The sequence below is a fragment of the Nothoprocta perdicaria genome, unplaced genomic scaffold (assembly GCF_003342845.1).
Source record: "Nothoprocta perdicaria isolate Ctin4 unplaced genomic scaffold, notPer1 scaffold_77, whole genome shotgun sequence".
Lineage (NCBI taxonomy): Eukaryota > Metazoa > Chordata > Aves > Tinamiformes > Tinamidae > Nothoprocta > Nothoprocta perdicaria.
The window spans coordinates 49,321-75,043 of record NW_020456054.1 but is presented as its reverse complement, the minus strand read 5'-3'; the positions used below and the strand labels follow the sequence as shown (position 1 = coordinate 75,043).

The window sequence follows — 25,723 nt, the reverse complement described above, 5'->3', positions numbered from 1 at the left end:
ACTGACTTTGCAAACACAGAAGTTAAGACAGTTCATGAGGAGGAGAGACAAGTTCTGGTTTAAGGGCTTTTCAGGGCCTACTGTTTTGCATTGCATTGTTTTTTCTCTGAGACGTCAGAATTCCATTTCTCAACTCCAGCCACCAAGCACTAGCTACAACTTCTGTGCTCAGAAAGGGCCCTTTCTGATTCAAAGATGGAACGTGCCAAAGTTCAACTCTCCCTATCCAAGATAACTGTAGAAATGCTCATCATTACTCAAAAATACTTTTAAAGAATGTTGTTAAGTTTCTATACTACGGGCCTAATTAAGAACTAACTTTAAAAAAATAGCTACAGTATTTTTAATATTAATTTAGGCAAAGTTTCAGTCTTTCAAACCAACCTCTCACTAGCTCTGCACCGCAGAAAGGACGCTGCACAAAACAGGGGAGGCCTCTAGCACTAGACTGCTCAGAGACATGAATTGCTCCCAGGTGTCAACACTGTAGAGCAAGAGCTACAAAGAACATCAAAAAAATCCCCAATAGGACTAGTTTGTCAAGACTATTCCTCTTCCCAATAATTATTTATCGAACTTCTGAAGAGTCAGGAAGGAGATAAACACAACATACACATTCAGGTTCATTGGTGTGAGAGGCAATGACACATACTTGAGTATTTTCTGCCCAGTTCTGTGAATACCTTACAAGTAAGCGTTGAACTCTAGTGCACTTCTGTGCCATCATATGCAGGATACAGCACAAGGTTTCAATAGTTCAGCAGCTGATCAGGTTTAGACAGTGCAGCCACAGCTAAATATCACACAATAAATGGTGACACATTTGCACAGGTATTTTTATTTTTCCTGTGATTATAGTGCTTTGATCGTAATTTTAAAACATTCAGAAAACACAATTTCATACCATTTTACATACTTTACATCACAGTTCAACAATGTTAACACAATTGTATCCACTAAATCAAATGAACAAAATGGCCATGAACATTTACACTATTCTTTTGTAAACAATTTTTTATATAAACAATGGTAAATGGAATTAACACACTTCACCATATGAAAGAGGAATGACTTTTTCCTTAAATAAATGACTCTGTTTATAAATACTTCAATTCTCTCAATATACATTTACAGACATAATTGGTTAAAAGCAGATTACCTACACTTTCCTTAAAAAGAAAATGTCTAGAGATGGACCACAGTGGGCAAAATTCACCTAACAGAAGCAGCAAGCATAGGATTAGTAGAGTGTTAAAAGTTTTACTGTACTTCAACCTCACTTCTGTTTGTTTACATCAACACTGAGAGGATTGTCACGTTAGGGGAATTTTTACTTGAATTCCAGCAAATTGCAATCAATCTTGTAGTACACATATGGGTAGTATTCCTGTTGACTGAGGTTTAAGCCTGGAATATCCATAGTTGCCTGCAAGAGAGTTTGGAAATCAGTCACACTTGCACAGCTCAGACTTATTCAGAAACAGATGAAACATTTAGATGTTTGAGGAGGCAAACAGGTCAGGCAAAATTTCCAATCTTAAATTTTCACGTTCAAGTGACTATTTAAGCAACAGAAAAAATAATCTGAACTTGTAACAAAAGGGTAACAACGCTTCCAAACTGAAATGCAAATCCTTCTCAAAATCTAGATGGCCCTGTTGCTGTAAATGTAACGGCCACTAAATAGAAGGGAAAAAAAAAACCTACAGTGTTGTTTCACGACCTCCAAGCACAGAAAGTTGGAGAATGATGTCAGGTGCTTCAATGATGTAGGAAGCTGGATCAAGTCAGCATCTTTAGTTTTCACCTTGTTTATCAAATCCCTATCCCAAAGCAGCACTGACATATTTTGGAGAAAAAAACAATTATTATATGCAGTTGAACTCACTGTGTGGTCCATCTTCAGTTGATGTTTTAACTATGAAAAGCACTGCTTTTCAATACAGAACAGAAAAAAGCCTCTCTGCAAACCAGTTTTAAGCATGAGAATCTGACACCTGTATATGACAGGAATTCAGTCTTCAGCAGAAAAGAACAATAAAGTTAATCAAAAATAATGCTAGCAATGCTACCAAAAAAAGTCAGTATTTCAATGCCATTGCTCTCTTTGACTGTGAAAAATATTTTTAGTAATTTTTTCTCTAAAAGAAATCGTTCATGAAATAACACAGGACTGTCACAGTTGGACTTGATCTTGAAAATCTTCTCCAACCATAAGGATTCTATGATTCTAAATCAGATGCACTAGTTTCAACTCAAAATACTACTTCCTTTCAAAAAAAAAAAAAAAAAAAAAAGGAAAAAAACCCAAACATTTGCACTTTAAACATTTGCACTTTTTAAAGGAGGATTATAATTCTTTGTACTGAGAGGGAATGATGGAGAATATGGAGAGAGGCATTGCAACAAATTGAACTTATTATTAAATAGAAGTAGCAGTTAAAAAAAATTACTTACATCAATGATAGCTGCTGCACTGCTGTCAAGGTGCTTGTATAAGTCATACAAAACCTCCCTCAGTTTCTTCATTGTTTTCTTATTAGGCTGAAGGAGCATTGCCTGAAAGTTAACTGGCAAACCATACCTGAGGAAATCAAACAGAAAGCTCTGAAAAATGCTAAAATAGGCGTTAGGTTACCCTACTCTTTAGAAGAAAAAAAATCTTATTCCTTTTTGATAAAGTATCCTATAGGCAAAGAGGAAATTCTGCATGTTCTGCTCCCCCCGCCTCCAAAAATAAAGGCCATTCTGTATGAGTTCACAATAAGACATYAACAAAACAGAACTTTTTTCTTCTGTGAAGAAATATTTTCTTCTACAGATTAAGTTTTGAATATTCGTATTAGTTTACTTGCAAATTTTTGCTTATGCCAATATCTTGCCTTTACTGAAATCTTCCTTTCTAGATATGGGGAAAGGCAAGATTTTCAAACCAAGTCCAACTCCTTTCCTTATTCAAATTTCTCCCAAAATAAATTGGTAGCTACTACACGTCTGTAATATCTACATATCTGTAGCTATGTTCTTTTCTCACAATTGCCTCATCCTCTAGGATAATCCTTACTAAAATTAACACACACAAAACAAACCCACACAAAGTCCCCCCCAAAACTTCGAGTGTTCTGACTACCCAAAGCTGAAGTACAGTCTACTCTGTAAAATCAGTCATTCATTTAGCAGAATCACTACAGCTATTTTTTTCTTCARACTTATTAGCAATATTTCTGGCTGTGTAGGAAGAAAATAAACACAGATATATTTTACAGYGAGAATCCTGAACAAGAACTGCTGTATATTAGTATTTCAAGCCATATTAGTCAAAACCTGAACACTCTTCACTCTGAAATATTCAGAGTTCTCACAAAAACAGAAGACTTTTTAATTATAAGCTGCTCATTTTGAGCACCCTCATGAGTCCTTAATTCCTAAAGCACTGGGAAAAAATATCTCCATGGGGCAAGGTAAGCAGCTGTCCACCTCACAGGTTTCTCAGCTACTTTGCTCAGGTTCCACAACTGGCAAAAAGGGAACAAAGACGGGAGCTTGCTTCCCCACCTCTTGTCCTCTCCTGCCCAGATGACAGGCATTCASACACCTCAGGATGGGCAAGCCCACRATACACGTAACTTATTATAAGGTTTAGGAATGAAAGTGCTCTTCAGGTCTCTGGTTCTTACCTTAGAACAGATTCAACAAAAACTCGTAATGCTTTTACATGAATCCATGCAATGAAAGCTTCACTGAAATTAACTTTCAGCCACCGAACCAGAGGCCCCTGTGGAAGACAAGAAAAAGAAGGAAAATCTCTACCTCAGCTTCAGAAACAGATTCAACCTATTAAATATGGTTAAGCAGATACCCAACATGTTCATCATGATATGAAGACAACTGAAAGGCACAGCTGACTATGGACAAAACAGCTCAAGGTGTTTCAGTATGGAGTTAGAAGTTTGACAGTCTCGTGTTTACCTTCCCACTTGCTGTGGGCATTGTAACAATAACTTGTATTTTCAAATCCTTGTCTATTTTTGAATTTCATATATATATGCTCAGCTGTAATTTCAGTGTTTGATTCAGTGCAGGTAGGAGCACGTGTGCTACCAGAGACTCAGTTACTGCAGAGCAGATGATCTGGGCTGCAGGCTGGCTCTGCTGTGTCACCGCAGTGAGTTCTCAGAAGCACAAGCTCATGACTCAGGATGCAGCCTCAAGCAGCCAGCTCAGAGCCCAACAGGCCTACTGCAATGGCCTAGTTAGAAACACCAGGCAACACTCGGATTTTTCTCCAAATTCTCCTGTATCCAGGTAATCTGTAAATGTTAATGGATCCCTAACTGGTCAAGGGCAGTTTAAACCAGACCATTCTCAAGAACCTCTGAAGTCAAAGACTATATTTGCGCACACATCTTCGAAAGATCACATTTAGCGAGTTAAACGTACTGAAGTACAAACTTTACCCCTACAAATATGTCCAACTCCAGCCAAAATTAAAGATGAAGTAAATTAGTGCATCTTCCTGACAATTTCTGGTCTGAGTTAAGACTACTTTGTGCTTGAAAAATCTTTTTTTTTTTTTTTTTTTTTTTTTTTAACTCTATAACAACTAGTTTATACAGACTCACAAATTGTTTCTTCTTGTCAGTCGACAGTCTGTTCATTTCTTCTTTATCAGCTTTCATCTCTTCTTCATTATACTGGAAGTCACGGACCATAAATCTGCATTTGGAGGAATAAGTCACAAGTGGCTATCTAGAGATCCTTCAAAGTATGAGAGACAGAACACACACACATGCAAACACACACGGAATAAGCCTTACTTATATTCTCTGGCTTTATGCTTGAAGTCATCCACTGCCTTCCTGAACAAGGTGACRTTACAAAGGTAACTGTCTTGATCCTCAAAGAGAACACTGAGGGGAAAAGAGAGTGTCAGAATGAATACGGTTCAAGTCACAACAGATCTGAAATACAATAGCTGAAGTTGTTCTTTATTGATACTTAGGCAGGAATATAAAGGTAGATAGTTATATGAGCTTAATTCTCAAAATTAATCACTGTGCAACAGAAAGCTTTGGCAACCACTCTTAATTACTCMCTTAAAGAATGGCAGTTGACATTTCACATTCAACAGTCAGCCCACCAACTAGAAACACTTCATACAAGCATAGACATTTCTGCAAATTAAAATTACTTTACAATAGAAGGCTCTAAAGCTGTTTTAACTCTCAAGTATTGAGACTACATAATCCAAGCAGAAAAAGTATTCAAAAGGACAGAGTTTGTAATCAAAAATATAACCTATGACTTAAGGAAGATTCTGAGATTGTTATTGTTATACTTCAGAACTATACAGTTTCAAGAATTCACCTTGGTGAATTCAATGTTGTATGGTCTTCAAAAGCAGCACGATGCAAGACGATGCAAGATTTTAACAAGTCACTTCTTACAGTAAATTTAGGTCATGGTTTCCCAGTAGTTGCCACTTGTTTCAAATCCCAAGTACTGGCATAAACCCTACAAAAGGGCAACCCCTGTTCATAGTCGCCCCTCATCACGTGTTAGCATGAAGCTCAATGCACTTGATCCTGGATTAAATCACTTGCCTGAATGCACCTAAGTCCAAGCTAACCTTGCTCTTCAGTTCCTGCTGGAATAACCTTATTCTTCCCACATAACCAACAGGTCTGATATCTAGAATTCGAGGTCCTTCGAAAGTATCTCAAGTACAGCAAAGTCAAGCTTGACTCAGATAAAGCTAAAGTTTCTGTCAAGTTTTAGACTAATCTTTAAAAATAATCCTTTACAAATAATAAAACACCAAATGTGCTTATGAAGATATATGTGCAGACCAATACGTGATTTAGCATTTGACAACTTACTTGCTGGAACGTGGTACRACCATCTCTGCTAGTGTTTCATACTGCTTAACCCAGTCATTATAATTTAACCTAGAAAACACAGGTTATGGTCAGATTCTTAGTACTATGATAATAAACTATATTAACTTAATTAATGGATCAAGCTTTTCCAAAGAATTAAGAACAGTCATCACATCTTCCAACACTCAGTTGTAGGTTTTAAAAAGTACCCAAGATAAGGATGACTGTCCCCAATAGTCTCTTTGTACCATTATTGCTAATGCAATTGCATTGATAGTAGAAAAGAGAAAAATATTCTCTCTTTGGTTTTTACGTAAGTCCACGAGTAGAATTTTTGAAATCAAAGAMCTCTGAATTAGTGTAGTCCTAATTAAATATAGAGGACCAGCTAATTAGACTTAACTGTCAAGGTTTATCAAAAACCCCTCATGCAACTCCATGCTTCTACAATATTAAAAAAAGCACTTTTCCCACCATTACAAATGACTTCTTACAAGTCCAGCTAGCCTAAAAGACCACTGAGAACACTGGAAGGAAGCTCTGCCTCTCTTGAGCTCAAGGTGATGGGGTTTCCCTCTGAACATCAAAACCAAGACATGGGTAGAAGTAGGGGGCCACTGAGCACTATTCCTCCGCAACAAGAATGGAACTGTTTTGCTTTCCCCATAATTTTACATGTCACTGAGATGACTGCTTCAGGTACAGTGTGGTGACTACAATTAGTTAGAAAGTAACCTTGCTCCARTGCCAGAAACATAGTCTGGGGATACAAAGACAACAAGGCTAACTGGCCAGGATTMAGCTGTTTTCTTACTTTACAGCAATCTTATGGACTTATCTGGATCACCACTTTCCTTGTTAGAACTGTTTTTTGGTCATGGTTTTCTTTTTTTCCCCCCTCAAGAAAGGAACCCCCTAAACACTCTATTCCTGGCCAGTGATAATTCAGTCATTAAACACAGTACCAATTATTTTCATAAGGAGACCTTCTTCAGCACGGAAAGGAATCACTCTGTTAGCTACATGATGTAAGTCTGATTTCAAGTTGTTAGTGAGATCCATGAGCACTCATCACACCTTATGATGAGCTCTTGTGCAAAGGCAGTAAGTAGGTGCCCAGGCTCACTTGCCATCGCCTAGCATCAAAAATCTGTGTCAGTTCACACAGGAAAATCCCAAACCATTTTAGATGTCCTTTCTTACARTAGCATAGGACTGTGGAATCTATTATTGGATTTAGATTTATTATTTTATTCCGCTCTTAAGACAATACAACAAACTTACTTTGGTACAACCACTAATAACGTGACCAAATATTCGGAATCAAGTACAAAGTCCTCTTTCTTCACAATATCAGCAAGACTTCTGGTTAGCAAGCTTCCTCTGCAGAGAAACAGAGGTAGGGTAAACACATTCTTAAGATTTGAACTGGTCTGCAAAATAGCTTCAGTGTTTAGTTAGTATAACCTTTTAGAAAATGTTTTATCATTTAAGGATCGACTGTTTTGCAGAGCAAAAAAATCCTCATATGCACACTATATCTTACTGCTTAAAATCACTGCAAGTTTTTTCAGTAGCTACATGGCTGCACAATACAGCAAAATATTTATTTCCACGTTCCTAATATCAAACAGATGCAAGAAGTCAATCACTTTTTCAGAGTAWTTTAAAAACACAAAGAACCATTACATCTCAACCAACTCTAGTATATGAAACCTCAGGTACAATCAGGCTCTTCCACATCTACAGAATTGTAGTGAAAATTCAGAGTCACATTGCTCAGTAATCACAAAGGATTAAAACCTGTAAGGTTAAATGGGCTTGAGCTGATTACAACATACAATATTGATATACAAGCAAGTTTTAGCCCACTCAAATTAGCTATCCTTTGTTGACCCATGTATCTGAATCGTGCCCAGCAGGCTTTTACCATGAACTGTAATTACAGAATCACAGAATGGTTGAGATTGGAAGGCACCTCTGGAGACCATCCAGTCCAGCCCCCTGCTCCAGCAGGGACACCCAGAGCATGGTAGGTCTGGGTCAAATTTAACAACCAGAGAAGATCTACAGAAAAACTACTGTGCCTCAGTTTATTTCAGCTAGTTGTATGTAATGACAAGACAGCAGGTAATTTTTGTTAATTTATCATTACCTGCCTGCAGGCAAGAGCAATCTTTCTGCTAGTTATTTTTGGGGGACAGGGTACTTATGTGAAGAAAGGCACCAATACAGACTCAGCTAAAGCACACACAGCACAAGAGAAAAATTCCTTGTTTAGTCAGGCACCTAAGTGCAGTGCTACATGCCATATAAACAAGTTTGTCTCACAAAGTTCAACGATTTGTGCTATTTGTATGTATTTTAGTGCATTTCACAACCACTTCTCAGTGAGAAGTGAGCCAGAAAAACTAACTATAAATAAATGTTCTTTTATGATAGCTGTTATTCAAAATTAACAAACACCTCAAAAGAAAAGACCTGCTTAGCCCCGAGTTGGTACATATCGACCGTATGGTCAATACACTTGGTTCAATATATTGTTCAATATATGGCTCATATATACTTCCACCAGGGTGGGCATGAGCAAGCAGGCGGGACTTACGCATTCTTTCTTTCCAGATTCTGGAGGTTGCCTTTGAGGTTGTTGTAAGCGGAGGCTCTGGCTTTCAGGTCGTTATCAATCTGGTTTACTCCCTGCAAGATAAAAGGGAAGAGCGGCTAAAGCACTGAAATGGCTTCTAAAGGATTTCCTATCTTTAAAGCTGCTCTATCTGGAGCTGCTCTAGCTCCCAGCTGATCATTACTCCACCAGCTTGGAGCCACCACCCTCCAGCTTTGCTGACAGGAGCTATTATTCCCCACTACGACACAAGGATACYTGTGGGCACTCAGCATCATTTGCTCCAGGATTTACCTCATTTTTCCAATTATACTTCAACTCCTCAGAGTTCCAGTGAGGAAAGTGATGATAAACAGACCAAGAATTAACTAAGTAACCCAAAGCATTACTGCTTTTCATCAACTGCAACTTAGGGGGAGTTTTTTGCACTGTTTTGCATCCTATTTGCTCACTGCACATTCTCCTTGCAGCCTTCATTAAGATGAATGGCCTTGGCAATCTAAAAGAGGGAATGTTAGTTAAATGCATTAGTTGTCTGGCTCCAAGTAGCTGTTACTAYTTACAATTCTAGGTGTTAACACATTTATTTTATGACAATTTTTCTAAACATCAGAGCTATTCTTCCTTTTGTATATTTTCAAATAAAAATGCAATAATTGCATCACCAACCCGTTTCACAAAATCTTCCTTTACGCTGCTGTTTTTCATTTGCCATAACTTAAAATTACACAAGAAAACCTGTTTTATAGAAACTTTCTTCATTTTTTAAAAATTTATAGAAATATTTTGGAGTGGCTGAAGTTACAGAGGACTGTTCACAGGATAGTCAGATAGCATTTCAAACTTAAATCCAACTTATTTCAGACTATAAATACATTTATCTATTAAAATTAGAATACAGTCATACTTTAATGTCACTGGTAGCTTTCAATCATCTTTGATACCACAGTTTCACAGATAACTGAAGGTTACCAGTGACATTAAAATTAGAATACAGTAAAACAGCTGGAACTTTGAAACTTACAGCCAAGTTCCAGCTATTTTGCTTCTCAGACTCGCCAGTTCTGCTTGCTGTTCCCGCCCAGGAAAGCCATCCTTCTCAAACAGGATTCCTTGGCATGGTTACCAAAATGATTGTGTATTCCCTGTTACACGGCTTGGTAGCAACTTAGAGCAACAAAACCAATTAAGCTATTAGAACAGGTCTTGAATAGCCAGTCAGCTTATCAGCTTGTGCCCTATATACTGCACAAGGAAATACTTTAAAACTCAGTGCTTAGCAGGGTACCTTGAAGAACTCAGCACAACATTACTCTGCCAGCGAGGCATTTTATCATAATATTCTCTCCTTTGCTGCTTCCCCAATTCTGTATAGGTACATGTGTATCAACATAGAACCCAACCCAAAGAAAGAGCATAACAAGCCTCCTAGAAGCAACCATCTGGACACCCAGTTGACAGACTTTCTCCTTCTTTGGGTCTAAACTGATGAAAAAGCCTTTCTGTTTCGATACAACATTTTAATGTATTGCAATCAACATTTCAGTGCACTATACAGACCTTGGAGAACAAGATACAATTTTATTTCTACATAATAATCTCTCTCAAAAGCTAAATCACTCAGCAGTACAGTGACTGGGTTTATGGTAACACCTAAGGCCACTTGTCTCAACCAGGAAGAGCTTGGGTCAGCTGGGTAGCAAAACCTGCAGAGAAACAACCCAGAGATCATTAACCCCGGAACTGCTACAGACCCATTTCTCAGTATTTTGGTATATAAACTAGGAATTACTGAGGTATCCAAGTTGAAACAGGGTGTATATATAAGCCAGTTATTTACACTGCAGCGCAGGTTTGCTAGGTGATCTATCTAGCAAACTGGAGGACTCCAAATAACACACACTGAAACCTTGATAATGTTTTGATAAAATAGAAGTGTAAACCCCTCTATGTTCTTCATTGCACATGGCTATGAAAAAAAGGTCTATACTATGAAAAACAGGCACTTCACAATAGTTAGAGAAAAAAAATTGGCAAATATTTTCTTCATTCACTAACTTTCACACACAATTCAAGACCAACCTTAATGAATTTTTAAAGAAACCCTTCCTTGGTAAGGCTTGTGGAAATGTCCTCAGCCTGTCTTCTTATGCCCCGTCCCTCTTTTTCCACAGTTCTCTTGCATCAGAGCATTAAAATTGCATTCCTGTAACTGCCAAGAGCTGCTATAAACAGTTGAATGCTTCACTCATACTTTCTTCTAAAAGCTTATGGACTTCAGTCTTATATTTTAATTACTTTAGCTCTGCAGTATATTTTTATGATACGAAACAACAGAATGGTAAGTCAGTCATTCTTCCTTCAACAGAACCCTGTATGGCAGATATTTTCCAGAAATAAAGTAAAATTTCCAGGAGTAAATTCAAGACATGGTGATATCTCCAACAAACATACCAAGAATAATTACATTACAATTACCTTCTCAGTCAGCTACATATTACTAGGATTTTGAAGTTTCTGCATAGTTTTTAAACTAATATCTAAGACAAACAAACAASTGGAAAACCTACAATTACTGCAAAGCATTTACCCTGAAAACATCAATGCTCTTCTTTATGAGTATAGCTTCCACATAACTATCACCAAAGATGGTATCTATAGATGCTTTGAGCATAGGTCATCTATTTATTAATGCAAATTATTCTGAGACAATTTGGCAGTTCACAGAAAAAAGAAAAAGCTTTCAAGACATTAAGCAAGGGTAGCTTACCAAGAACTACTTCATTATTTAAATACTCAGTGCTCCAGACCCAACCTGTGCCCACAGCTAAATGAAATCCCCAAAGTGAGAAAAACTACCCATTTTTAGCAAACGAGAGGAAACCCACAAAATCAGAGCTGGACTTGTATTATATCTTGCATTAAAGGCTTACTTTTCCCTTCACAGCTGACTGCTATATCTTTCTGAAGAGAAAAAAAACTATTGATTTCACTGTCAATAGCTTGCAATGTTAGAGTACCAGGTAAACAGCAAACCAATACAGCAGAATCAAGATGCAAGGGACATTTTACTGGTTGGTCTTTAGTTTAATCTAGTAGACATAAGAAACAAAACCAGCAAAGGCAGATTATAGCCTTCGGGGAGCAGTCTTTGAATCCATCTTTACTCTAAATCATTAGTTTAGATACCAGAACATATGCTGCTAGCACGTTCAATACTACTATTAATATTAGAAAGAGCTAAGAAAAATAGCTAAAAATCTGTGAGTACCAAGTTTTGTGCATGAAACCCTCAGGATCAAGAAATAAAGTCTTACAAAACAAATTAACTTACCTTCGCAATAATTTCTGAAATATTCTTCAAAGATTGTTTGATTGGATATTTGGCCATATCCCACTGGAATCTTGTTACATAGGTGACCAAGTCAACTGAAATATTGAAGAAGGATTTTAAGATCGACAAAACTGATGCACTACCCTCCATTTAGGATTAGTGAAGCACAAGAGTTGTGTACTAGAAAGTTTGTGAACCTTCACATATATGGACTCTATTTCTTGAGAATTCTGAAAATAAACTACCAAATCAGAAATTGCCTGTGATCTGGGTTTTGGGAACATTTATGGACCCTAAATTAGACTTCCAAACAATGGCTGGAGAAGTGCTGAGAAGACCAGACACTCTTGTATAACTTATGTAAGCCTCAGTATGAAACAGTGTGAAATTTTACGAAGCTGTTGTTGAAAGCAGCGAATTGATATAGATATAAATGACATCGGTATAATGTTGCTTCCATAATACAGCTAGCTTTATAAAGATGCTCTGTGTCAATCTTGGAGCACTTGAAAATTCCAGCATAGTTTACTTAACTGATACCTACTCAGGTGACAGATTAATACACAGAAATGCTTACAGTAATTAGTATTTCCTTTGTATTTCACTGCATACTAGTGATGATGAAATAMAGCCCTAAAGGATCACAAGGCTTCTCCTGTATGTGAACACGTAACATGCAGATTTGTAGTTTTCTGTAATGCTGGATTCTATCATTTCTTTCAGGGCAAATGGTTAGCAGGAAARAGTACTTCTGTGCTTGCACTAGGCTTTCAAAACGTCCTACARAGAAGCAGCATTGAGTACTTTTCAAGAACAGAGCTTTCCCTCCTGCCACTTTTACAAGGTATATACTGCACTTAACACTTTACCTCCATTAGCCAAGAGATTTTCCTGAACTTTGTCTTTACTGTCTTCTAGAACATCACCCATATACTGGGCCACCTTCTTGACAACGCTGAAAAACAAAAGATAAAGGTAGGAGAAAAACAAACGAATGAATGAATGAAAGTACACTGCCATTGGAGAAATACCACCAATGAAACTGATCTGAAACTGCCTCAGAAAAGAATTAAGAGATTGGTCAAATATGAAGAATATATTGCTTTAAATCTAAATTTTCCAAGATACAAATTTGGCTTGGCATATGAAGGCCACCGACCCACTTCCAAAACACATGAATCTTATTGAAATCCTTCTTGACAGCTTTACCACTCATCAGTATTCAAAAAGGTAAGGCTACTTCCCTCGCCTACAGAGAATAAGGATTCACTTTTAGGTGTAATCCCACAACCCTCCAATCTTTCTTCTCTAGTATCTGGCAGCACACAGCATGACTACATGGAGAATCATCCCTCTTCAATTCATGATGTCCCACTATGATGTCCTAAGCTGTTTAAATTTTCTTTTTTTTGAGTAGAGATTTTAGTAGGAGATTAAAAAAACACCCCGCAGTTGAGCTTGCCAAGATCTTAACTTGCTGATCTGAACATAATAAAACATGTCTTTACTGCAAAGATGGTTGAACACTCGAGCAGGTTGCTGAGGTAGCCTGTGGAGACTCCAGCCTTGGAGATACTCTAACCCAACTGGACAACCTGCTCTAGCTGGCTTGAGCAGGAGTGGCTGGCCCAGGTGATCCCCAAAGGTTGTTTCCAAGCCCACCTATTCTGCAACTTCCTACACAGGACTATCATGCGAAAAAAATGAAAATAATCCATGTATCATTGTGATGYGGCAAACTATCATGTCATTGTTCTGGTACTTTGCACAACAGAGTAAACAAGCTGTTACCCTTCCACAAACGAATCCAGTTTAGCCAGCTCATCTGAAAGACCAACTAAAACATCCAGTGTGCCAACCTAGAAGGGAAGATCAAAATGTATTAGCAATTTTACATGCAAACCCAGAAAGATAAAAATAAATTACAATTTATTTGTTATATATAATAAATTATTTTATATATATCATTACATATACTATTACATATATTATTATATAATACATAATTATATATTATATAGCATATAATAATATGTAATATATAATATAATATATAATATAGTAATATATTGTTATATATTATTAATATATAATTGTTTTATATTACTTTATATATAATAAAATATTATAATATTTATAGTATATCATTTATATATAATATATAAAATAAATTACAATTTATTATATTACAGTAAATCCCACGAGGAGGCAGTTTTGCATAACTGCATAAAACACTAAGAATTCAGATTTGTTAATTTAAGTTAAACAAGGCTTAGTGTGCTCAAGATACGTTTAAGCTCCGTAGCATTAGATCTAATTCACTCTAGTTTGATGCACTTGTTCTGCATTCTAGCTACCCAAAACAGGTTAAAGCAACTTTTACATTATGAATTGGTTGCATTTTTGGCAAGTCATTTAATTCAAGGTTTGATTTCCTGCTTTAGATCGTAGCTGAGATTCCTGCAATCAAGCACCTCATTGCTGGAGGCAACCAGAACATGCAAGTTCAGAAGATGCAAGAGTCCTGCAGCAGTCAGGCCAACAGTATGCAATGCTTTGCATCCGTAAGTGAAACAAGGCTAGAGTAYATTTAGTTTGCCTTTTCCAGAAACTTTTCTCTAGCCAACATAATATTACCATTAGGGGGATTTAAATCTAGCATCTTTATTTCACACTGGTCCGCTGCATGAATCTGCACGATTCCTGCTCTCTCCAGCCTTGAAGCAGAAAGGGACACCACACAACCTTTCATGTTCTAATCACAAGAGGCCTAATTACTGGTTCCTGTAAAGTCCAGGGCTCCCAGGAGAATGATTTACGAATCTTMTGTTCCAGAAGTATTAGAAAAACTTGCACTGTTTAAGTCACAGCTGTCACAACCAAACCTGCCTACAAGCCCCAACATATAAAGAAACTAATGCTTTGACTTGTCACTTATAAGACACAGAACAAAAGTCATTAAGCCAATTCTATAGCCAAGCAAGATGACTGTTGTTCATTGAAGAGTAAATTAGTGTTTCAATAAGTTTCCATTAAGCACTTCTAGAAGAAACAGAGAAAACAGACTACACACCATAGTATACAAGTTTAAATACATTCAGCTTCACCATTTAAGGAGAGATTTTAGGTTATGAAAATACTAAAACCAAAACCAATTGATTACAAATCTAACGGGCCCCATGAGTTTTCAGCAATAACTCTAAGAACCATAGTCACGCTACAGTTTGAAAGTCATCTCAGGTCCAAGGATCTCTTGGTAAAAGACTGATGTTTGCTGTAGCAGTTCTTCTCATCTCCTCCAATACAGCTCTTGAAATAACTCAGGACTCTCTAAGGGGGGAATGTAAATGACTGAAGCTGGAAGGTCCCCTACAAAACATCCTACAGCACTGCATGCTCTGGGCCCACTCATCATGGGAGCCAGAAATGAGGCATCGTGCCCCCTGAATCTGTCCACACACAGCTACAGGTTGTGCTTCTTCCCCCTCTCTCACTGCTAGCTTTCACTTCTCAAAAGTTCAATGAAGGTCACAGTCATGAGACAGTTTTGTGTCAGGACAGACCATTTCTTAGGGAACACACTAGCTTCTAACTTCTCCACACCCTGATAATGGGACTTAACCAAGAGAAACTGCTTTCAATTTTTGCTTTTCTTCCCTTCTCACAGAAGTAGTTTAAACCGTATCTCTAATTTTCCACCACACACCTCGGCAGAACATATTTAAGCACTCAGCTGGCGACAACAGCTACTTTGCCAGAAGAATCTTTTGATTTGGACACAGAAAACAGCTATTTCCATTCAAAAAACAAACAAACATTTTACATCAAGCCATTTCACTGCATCTCAGCCAGAAAAGGAGAAGCAGACAATTGAGAAGTAAAAGTCAAAGACAATCATCTCAATACTCAGATGACAAATCTTCATTTGCATTTGAGGTGCTAAACTTTTTGCTTCAGCTAACTGCATAAAGTCACAACTACTTCCCCAGAAAAAGCTGCTGCAGTAGCTGAAAAAAATGCAGATTGCAAAACCTTGAAAATTGAAAAGAATTTTTGGCTGAAAATTTCATAAAAATGTTGACTAAACTAAGTTTTCAGATCCACACATACTTAAAAGAAATCAGCCGTTTCCCTTAAAGATGCCTGTGACTATTCAGCAACTACAGCTTTAGTGTGAAGAAACAAACACAATGTAAAACAAACACGTGTCTTAATAGATGGCACAGGGCTTACGTACCTTTAAGTCTGGAATATTGAACTTGGAATTCGTAGAAAGATTGTTATGTTTTGTTGTTGCTGCATGTAGTTTCTCCCATGTCTGTTGACAGGTCTTTTCCCCAGGAGCAGAAATCAGCCAAAACTCCGTCATTTTTTTGTCTGTATCTTGATGCTTTTTATTTCCAAAGATACAGTCAAGACACTGTGAAAAAGAGGGAAGTTTGGGAAGAGGGAAGGGACACAGAGAGAATTTGCTTAGTTGAGGATTCAAAGCTTTGCCTTAAAAAACATTCTCTCTTCCATGCTCCTAAGTGCAGCTCTGGGCACCAAAAATATTCTAAGAGCATCACATGATTCCAAATTTGCATTTTCCTGACTTCCAAATCACATTTTTACAGTTGGAGCCTTTTAAAGCTCTCTATCTTGCAAGCTAAAGCAGGTGGACTTTGCAATATCAGCATCTTTCAACTATAGTTCCATGAAATATACTAAGCAATCAGTCCAATTGGAAATAAATACAGTAGCATAGGATCCAATTATATTTTCATGGCTGTATCAGCCAGCATCAACAGAAGACCTATTTTTTTTCTGAATACATGGGAGGAAAAAAAAAGAAAAACAAAAAAAAAAAACCAGATTTCAACCCTGATGTTACAACTTCGTAGCTTACGACAGTATTTAGAATCTATTAAATGTCTAAAAAGCATTTAAATAAAGCTTCAGTTGAAAATATTTTTAGTAAAAAAAGTTGTGCATTGTGCACATATTGTGTATACTAACATCATATAACAGTGTATCTGCACTACATAAAAATAATGCTGAGATACTCCACAGTGAGCTGAGGAAGTTAAAAGGCTTATACACCTTCTTCTGTCATTAAGAAATAGAGCAGTGAGTTAAGAGCTTGTGGATTTTTTTAATTGAGGAAAGACAATTAAAAAAAAAAAATCATACCTTCAGAGAAGCAAATTACCTTCTGCTGCACATTTTGGAAGAAACTAACTTACATTTTAAAAAGAGAGCCCCAACTACAGTGCTCAACTTTTTCTGGGAGAATTAAATGCCATATTTGTAAGAACCAAGACAGAGTAGAGCATAAAACACACATGGGTCCTGCATCTTTGTAATAGTTCTGGACCCTTGATGATTTGTTGACTCCAGAAGTGACAAAAATGAACCAAGTCTTGTTAAGAGATGTTTCTGTTAGCTATGCAGGAAGCCTAAAGCTGAGGAAAGTTCACCACTCCATCAAATCAACACCGTGTCCATGGTGTTACAGTGTCTGGTCACGCTGCATTCATGGTTTTAGCAGTTATCAGGAAAAATATCACATAGGAGGGTTTGCCACTGATAGAACGTGATCTATGTTACGAGGCTTCCTTGCTCGGGAAACACTAACTGAATTCTCTCACCCAAGGGGGCTCCTCAGGATGTCTCCTGTACAGTGACACTTTGGAATGAGACAAAACTTCATCTTCTCCAGCTATAGCTGCGTTACCCTCCTTAGCCCACGCCCCACCTGGGGAATCCACTGCACCCCGTGCCCTGCTGCTGTAAGAGACATAACCGGGTTGACTGTAAACTCACCCATGCGAGGAGCTATCGCCGCTGCTTATGAATGTGCTTGAAGCACTGAAGTTTTAACTTGCTTTTGTTTGGGATTGACCGCAACTTGAAAGCAGCTTTGGGGTGGCTGCTGAAAAGAATAAGAGGACGTTCTGGCAGCAGAGAGCAAACACTGGAGCAGAACAGAAATCCAAGGCAGCTCCCATTCGGTAAAAGCGATGGAAGCTGCACCTGCATGTTTTCCAGTGAGGCATAACTAGCCCTTAAAGAAAAGGCAACTGTTTCCTTGGTTGGCCTCATCTATGGAAACTTTATACATTTTCATAGCAACAGTCAGTCCCCATGCTACAGGCTGTTAAAAAAGTATCAGATTACTGTTAAAACTCTGAATACCTGTTCCTTTGAAATAAACTTTATGGGCCCATAGAAGWGAATAATTGTTTTTAAAAAGTTTTTCAAGTTTTAATTTATGTTTCAAAGACTTGCTCTGCAGACTTCTTATGGAGACTACAAGGCAGTAGTAAACACAACAGAAGGTACAAACACTTGACAGTGGGGCTGCAGCAAAACTGTTTTTTTCTGCTTAAACCAAGTGCAGCGCTTGTCCATTCCTTAGCATTAAAGGRACTGGTTGGTTTTCCTCAGCCATGGCTCCATTTCCAGGGGCTGCTGGCAATCAGGTGAGTCACTGTTTCAGGCACCTACTGAATGGAAGGTCTTATGAACCAGGCAGGGGAAAAACGCTGCTACACAAAGAGAGTGAYGTTATCTCCTCTAGACCAGTCAGTTATTCTGACTAGTTTCAGTACAGGGGCTTCTTCCAAGTTCCATAGAGATTACCCAATATCTACAGTGAGAAGAGCTTTCTGGGCTTGTTAATGTTTATTTTCTGTTAAAGGGAATGGGGTTTGCGACCAGGACCAGAAGAAGTAGAGAACAAGAAGTGGGGAAAGGAGAAGTATCACAGAACAGTAAGAAAAGGGGAAATTATGCTAGCCAGCAAAACCCAGAGCACAATGACCCACTATAAATCGAAGGCCATGAAAACCTTCTATGGAAGGACCACAGGACAGAGTAGGCACTGTGAGACCAAGGATTCACATCTTTTAAGTATTTACACAGGTATTAAACAGTAAACTATTATTGTGTTGCTTTGAACTGCAAATACTGGAATCTACCCTTCCTTCCACTGCGGGGAATTTGTCCTCTCTTCAGACCAAGCAGTGTTTGTAATCTCACGAGCCCAGCAGGCTACAAAACCCACCAGGTCTCATGTGGGCTCTGAAAAGGGGCCATGARAAGTCCCTTGCAGCAGCCCCCACATCTCCCTCCCAATAGCTGGGATGCATTAAACAGAGAGCCCCAATGCAAACTCACAAGTCAGCTGTTCTGTACTCTTGCATCCCCACCAAGTACTACTGAAACGAATTTCTCATAGCACAGTTTAACAGCTATTGTYATTATTCCGATTACTTCTGATGTAAACACATAAAAAAGCAAAAATATCCATAAAGTGATACTTGCATCTTTAAATGGAAGGGTTTACAAAGACACATCAACTTAGAAACACCCTGTGCAGAGCACAAACACTGTTTAGCCAAGCCAAGTATTATTTTTCTTCTGAATGCCCATTTACTACCATAGTGCGCAATGACACTAAATGAGCAGAAATCACGGTCCCAGCCCTGCGGAATAAGGACAGAATCACTTAGGACTTCAGGAGTGAAACTGCTTCTGAAAGGCCACGGAAAGTATTTTCCAGCAAACTTCAATAAAATATATTTACAGCTGAGAACATAACACCTAAAACTAGACAAAAACTTCCACTGACAAAGTCTCCCTCTGGAGACAAAATCTCCACTCTGACATTCACAGCTTTTATGAACCAATTCTGGAAGGGCAGGTTTATGCACTGCATTTAGCTGGCTACACTGACACTCTTCATACTACACATTATGAAGTTATAATTTTAACATGGATCAACTAAAGTTCCAGTAGCTCAACAAGAATATTTGATCTTACAAAAACAGCAACGTTTTGACCTATCTTCACCTTGTTTAGCACTCAGAAAGAACACATATTATTGATTACAAGGCCTTAATAATAGAAGTTTATTGGAACACATGTTCTTCGTTTTTGATTCTGCTAATAAGCAGCATCCCTGTGAACTTTCCTAACACTCTTTTTGCAATATCTGCAATATTGAGATAGAATGTCTCATTACCATAAAAAGAGACACAGACTGAAGTAGAGACATTATTAAATGCATCTGCAGTAGACATTGGGCTAAACTGTCCATACTAGACGTTCAAAATATTTCGCCTCTTGATGCATTTCCCTACAACGCCTGTTCCCAAGCCACAAGCAACACCCCACAGAAGCAGCACCTAACAGAAGCACCTAGCTTCCTAACACCACCCGCTTTTCGCGCTGTGGGGGAAAGGGGCMATCGAAGCGCATTTCAGCGCCGGGCCGGGCGGGCGGCGAGGCCTGTGCGCGGGCGGCCCTTCCAGCCCCGCCAGCGGCCTCCGCGCCGCCTTTCGCGACACCAGCGAGGCCTGAGGAGCCGGGGGACGGCGCTTACGTGTCCCCGCTGGGCTCGGGCACCCGCTGACGCCACGGAGGGATCCCCGACACGCGGCGCGCCGCTAAGCCGCCGAGATTAAGCGCCGCTCAGGCGCCAGGCCTCGCCACCGCAGCGCCCCGCGCGCGGAAGCCACGGCGGGAAGCGGCGGCGACACCGAGATTGCACCGCGGGGACGCGGCGAGGCGCCGGTACCGCTGCGGGAAGGGCCACGGCCCGGGCCGGCCTCGCGGAGCGGCGCGCAGGCCCCGCGCCGCCCTCGGGGACGCGGCGGTACCGCGGACCGGACCCCAGGAACCGGGCCGGGCCGCCCTGGCCCCCCCGCGCCGTCCCGGGCCGCACTCACCGAGCCCGGCGCGCGGGGGAGGGGAGGCGGCTCCCAACGGCTCTAACCGTCACTGCTCCATGGCCCGCGCTGCCGCCGCCGCCGCGTCACGTGAGCGCCGCTCAGCTGACGCTGACGCTGCGGCGCCGCCCACGAGGCGCACAGCGCGGGGGCGGGGCCGGAGGGGCGCCCTTTGGAACGCGGGTTCGAGACCTGCGGGCGGCTACTTCAGTCCGGCCTGGCCCGGCATGGCCCGAGTCCCAATCCCGTGGATTTTGTCACCTCAAGTGTTCACAGAAGTAACTGCCGTAGGTTTAGTCCAGCTCAGAGCACGTTTGTAGTCTGGACTCTGCCTGGGCGGCAGCTCCTTCCTTCAACCTCAGCCATTTGCACTGCTCCTCCGTCACCAGAGCAGTCGCTGCTCTTAAAAATGCTCCCATTCCCACACAGCCCACTCCCATTCCCGCACAGCCTGCAGCCTTTCACCGTCGCCACTTGCCCCCACTGGTAYGATTTTATTAGGCAGGCATTCTTGATATCAGCATAAAAAGCCTATGGTAATATAGTGYAGGAAAATAGAAAGTTCCCCAGATTAAATACAGGCAAACTTATTTTTGACTACCTCTATTTTAAGTTCCAGCAAGACTCATCTATAAAAGATGAATTACCAACATTCAGTCCATTTCCTATGGGAATTCATATGTAGCTGAGCGATAGGCTTGTTTACTCATTAGCACTGCTAGCTCTTCCTTAGAAACCTAGCAATATATGACATATATCAACAGTAACTTACAAAAGGAAATTGCTATGTTATTTATGGAACAATATACATTTTTTTTTTTTTTTTTGGAATGATCCATAGCTCCAAAGTATCAGATGAAAACTGGACATTAACCTCTGTGAATAAACATAGCAGTTATTGATACTGTAAAGCAAGTAGTTAACGGAGGAATCGAGAGCGTTTCTGACCTGCATGACGAGAACATGCTTGTAAATCTGCAGGATGGGGCTCTGAGGACCAGGATTTACCATGTGCCAGTTAATGTCCTGATGTGGTTCTTCTTATCATGATATCTGTGACTTGGTTAATTAAGATCAAAGATGTGCCCGGGCCTGTGGGCAGCCTGTAAATAAACAAGAAAACAAGAGAAAAAAATCAGCACAGGCTGAATAGTCAGGATATTAGCACTCTGAATAAACACAGAGTGACTGTGAGCTACAACATGGTCTTTAAACAACTTGTCAATTTTTTTTTCTGCTGTATTTTTTGAAAAGTAATTACCTGTTTAGGTCTTCATTTAGAAATCTAATTCAAACATCCAAATTTGTGTCATAGACCTTGGATCAGCTCTCCAAATATTCAGCGTTAGACCTGTATTCAGCTTTGACTTTCTGAATAACTCGTTTTTGTTAAGCAGGCACGTGCGCAAGGTAAATGGAGTTTGAGTTGAGTATACAGAGGTAATTGCAGACAGAAATAATGGGCCCTTGAGATCAGGAAAACTTATGTGGCAGCTAAGCAGCAGAAATAACCATGYCAGGGTTGCTCCTCGTTTTACCCACTGCGAGAAAATGTAGCTCTTTTAGAATTGYCGAGTGAAAATAACACGAGATGGGCCTCATGCTGCTGCATTTCACAGCTGCCACATTTCAAAAATCCCAGCAATGAAAGTGGCCTTAGCCACTGGAAGCTGATGCAGCTAATCCCAGTGCTCATATGGCCCAAATTATGTGTCCTGCACTGTGGGTGACAGGGAGTCCCCAGCTGCCAGCGTTCCCCTTGCTAAATCCATGTCTCCCGCCCAGGAACTCTGGCCAAAACGCCCCTTCTGGGCTGGTGTCAGAAGCCATCCAAGGACTTGTCTCATGGAAGCACTACCAGTTGTTCAGTGAGCCCAGGTTTCCATTCCGTGTCCCCTCTCAGTGAYGGATGTTTCCAAATTAAAAGTAGTAAAAGGATTTTAGCTTTCATCCTACTGCAATGAGCCTTGCCATTGCCAAGCACATCTTAGGGAAACGGGGATTTTATTTGAACTGCGAAAATACAGGTTTTATTTGACTTATGAGTATTCCCCCCATTCTCTATTTGTTAGTTTTGATTTGTTGCCACTTCTTTTTTTTTTTTTTCTTTTGTTTTTTAACTGTGCAGAGCTATTTTCTTCTGTGGGATATGGATGACACATGCAATGTCAACCGGCAGATATAGTGAAGATTCCCCATGCTCTGAGGCCTATTCCTTACAATTATATAGACAAAAGAGCTWCCTGAAGACAGTGCACTATTGCCGCCAGTTTTAATAAGATAGGAATTTTACTCACTGCCTTTTTTAATGAGTACATAGGATTTTTTTTTGTGATACAGTTACTAAAATAAAGAATCTATACAGCTTGCAGAGGTAAAGGTCTAAAAGTTGGAAGTTTTATTTTCTAAGGCCTGAGTGAATATGTGTAGATAAAAGTAGATCAAGAAACAAACAAACAAAAAAATGCAATATATATAGCACAATATTCAGGTATAYAGGATTCAAATATCTCAAATATCACAAGTACAGTGGGGTAAGATGTTGGTATGCGTAACATAGTGGAAATGGCAGTGTAACACGTGAGCCTTCAGCCTCTGTAAGTTTTTATAGCAGAATCAAAGAAGAGTCTGCTGGTAGGAGGATGAGAGGGGCAATATTGTTTTGCCAAAGATACTCAAAGCATTTGGGATGAAAGGGGTGATGCTCAGTTCTCTGTTTTCTTTGCCCTTCTCTAGTCCGAGACTAGAAAGTATGGAGAAGAAATAAAGTGGTATTACTTTGTTAGTAACTTTTATTTTCCTTGAAGGTGATGATGCAGCTTCTGAATGCATCTTAATAAAAAATGCCCATCAAAACATATTGCATTTTAATCTTTCTTGATGTTGCCTTGGAGACACAAACTTTATGATTAAAACTGAAATATTTGAAAAAAATACATCTGCAAACAGAAACAGAAATGGTGTATTTTCTGCAGCTATTGTTTGTGACTAGAAGGATTTACACTTTCTTCTCTGTTTTAAAACTTCCTCCCTCAAACTGCATTCAACTTCAGATTGAGGACTTGAGGAAACCAATTAGCTTGAATTTACAAGAAAATCCTGAATTTMCATAATCTTTAGTTTCAAGTCTGTTGAAGTCACTGTATATCTATCTGTGTATATACATATTATACATGTTATGCAAATAAACATTTCATTATCTGAGTAGCCCAGGGAGCATCTGGCCTTGCTGTGTTCCATGTGGGAACAAGGCCCTTGGGTATCCAACTGATTCAGGATGTGGAGCTGAGCTACTTGGGAGCATGACTGGCTTGTGCAGTGGGCACCAGGAGGCTCAGCACTGCCACAAGCCCATGTTTCTGAGCCTCTGCTAACAGAGCTAAATTTATCACAGAATCACAGAATATTCAAGGTTGGAAGGGGCCTCTAGAGWTCATCTAATCCAACCTTCCYRCTCAAGCAGGCACACCTAGAGCATGTGGCACAGGGTGGCATCCAGGCAGGTTTTGAAGACCTCCAGAGGAGACTCCACAACCTCCCCAGGCAGCCTGTGCCAGGGCTCTGTCACCCTCACAGTGAAGAAGTTCCTCCTCACCTGGGGACGGAACTTCCTGTGCTCCRGCTTATGGCCATTACCCCTCGTCCTATCACTGGCCACCAATGAAAACAGCTTGTCCCATTCCTCCCTGCATTMTCCCTTCCTGAACTTATACATATTAATCATATCCCCTCTCAATCCAGGCCTGGATTTGTCCAAAGGGGCTGASAAGGCTRTAGCCTCGTCCTGGAGCCCGTGACACATTTCAGCCAGGAAGCAACACAGCATTTCACACGTGTTGCACCAAGCTTTGTGTTAGTCCCTCTCTTGCATGACATTAGATCAGACAAGGAGCACTTTGGCCAACGTACCTGCRCGTGCAGCAGCTGAGCTCACCTGGCTAGGCCAGGACTCCGCAGGCTGCACCATGTTTCGGGCAGTGACACATTTGTCCTGCAGCAGGAGCCTGGGAGCCCAGGTAGGGTCTGTCAGCAGGGTGCCTGGGTGCCTCGGGGCTTGCAGAAGCAGCAGGAATGAGCTCTGTGGACACCAGTGATGCTTGACGTTAATTCAGTCTTAATTAACCGGCTGAATTCACCGTTGGTCTTTGATGCTTTTGGTGACCATGTAATTCTGATAACTTTTCCTTTTCCTTTTCTCTTTCTCTTTTTCTTTTTCTCTTTCTCTTTCTTTCCCTTTCTCTTTCTCTTTTTCTTTTTCTTTTTCTTTTTCTTTTTCTTTTTCTTTTTCTTTTTCTTTTTCTTTTTCTTTTTCTTTTTCTTTTTCTTTTTCTTTTTCTTTTTCCTCTTCCTCTTCTTCTTCTTTTTCCTTTTCTTTTTTTTTTCTTTTCCTGCTTTTAATATGATTAAATAAAAAGTCAATTTAGGTAGTTTGATTATCACAATATTATTTCAATTGGAAAGATGGAAGCAATATGGAACCACAAATCACAGCAATCGTGGATTGACAACTTAGATTTTATGAAAGGTTTTGAAGATAAAGTACTAATAAAGTACATTTATACTTTATAGTACTTTAAATACTAATGAAGTACTAAAAGTATAAGGACTTTATAAAGTACTAATTGTTACAAGCTGGCATCTGCTCTGTAAGCAGATCAGGGCATAGCTTGTGACTTCTCAGAGGCTGCCTTTGAACACAGAAGTTGCTGACTGGAATGCAGATAATAACTATACAAGTGCTTGCGATAGGGGAAACAAAAGTTCTGTCTCATTTCTGTACAATCATACAAGAGAAATTTCCTCTCATTCTTTCCCTTTGCTTATTATCCTGGCTAAATTCGTGTCCCAACACAGCATTATGCTAGAAACAATATGAGGGCCCAGTCTGATAATAAACTACGTGGCAGCGGTGCCAGCTTGCAAAGTCATCGTCTCCCTCCTTTGTCCTTGACTGCAGGTCCCTTCCCTGTTTTATCTCCCCTCTGTCCAGTACAGTAGTTGCACAAGATATTGTGGCCGCACAGGGGACTGGATTGGTAGACCGGTGGAATGATGTGGCTGGAAAACAATGCTTTATTTTGCCCAGATAGTTCTCAGCTGAATCAGTTTCTTAGCCTGGTTGATGGTGTAGTTGCACAAATGCTAATGCCAACACCTGGAAAGGCAGAGCTGG

General features: G+C 39.8%; 1 protein-coding gene across 1 annotated transcript; it reads right to left on the bottom strand.

The window, feature by feature from the left end:
- Positions 1-38: 38 nt before the first annotated feature.
- On the bottom strand, positions 39-20,638 carry ATP6V1C1 (ATPase H+ transporting V1 subunit C1). Its single transcript, XM_026051579.1, has 13 exons — positions 20,551-20,638; positions 16,074-16,256; positions 13,628-13,695; positions 12,706-12,791; positions 11,837-11,931; positions 8,485-8,576; positions 7,164-7,262; positions 5,880-5,948; positions 4,818-4,910; positions 4,623-4,716; positions 3,678-3,775; positions 2,458-2,584; positions 39-1,426 (listed from the first exon to the last, which is right to left on the bottom strand). Exons 2-13 carry the CDS (start codon positions 16,203-16,205, stop codon positions 1,331-1,333), a joined length of 1,149 nt encoding a protein of 382 aa, XP_025907364.1. The 5' UTR covers positions 16,206-16,256; positions 20,551-20,638; the 3' UTR covers positions 39-1,330.
- Positions 20,639-25,723: the final 5,085 nt, after the last annotated feature.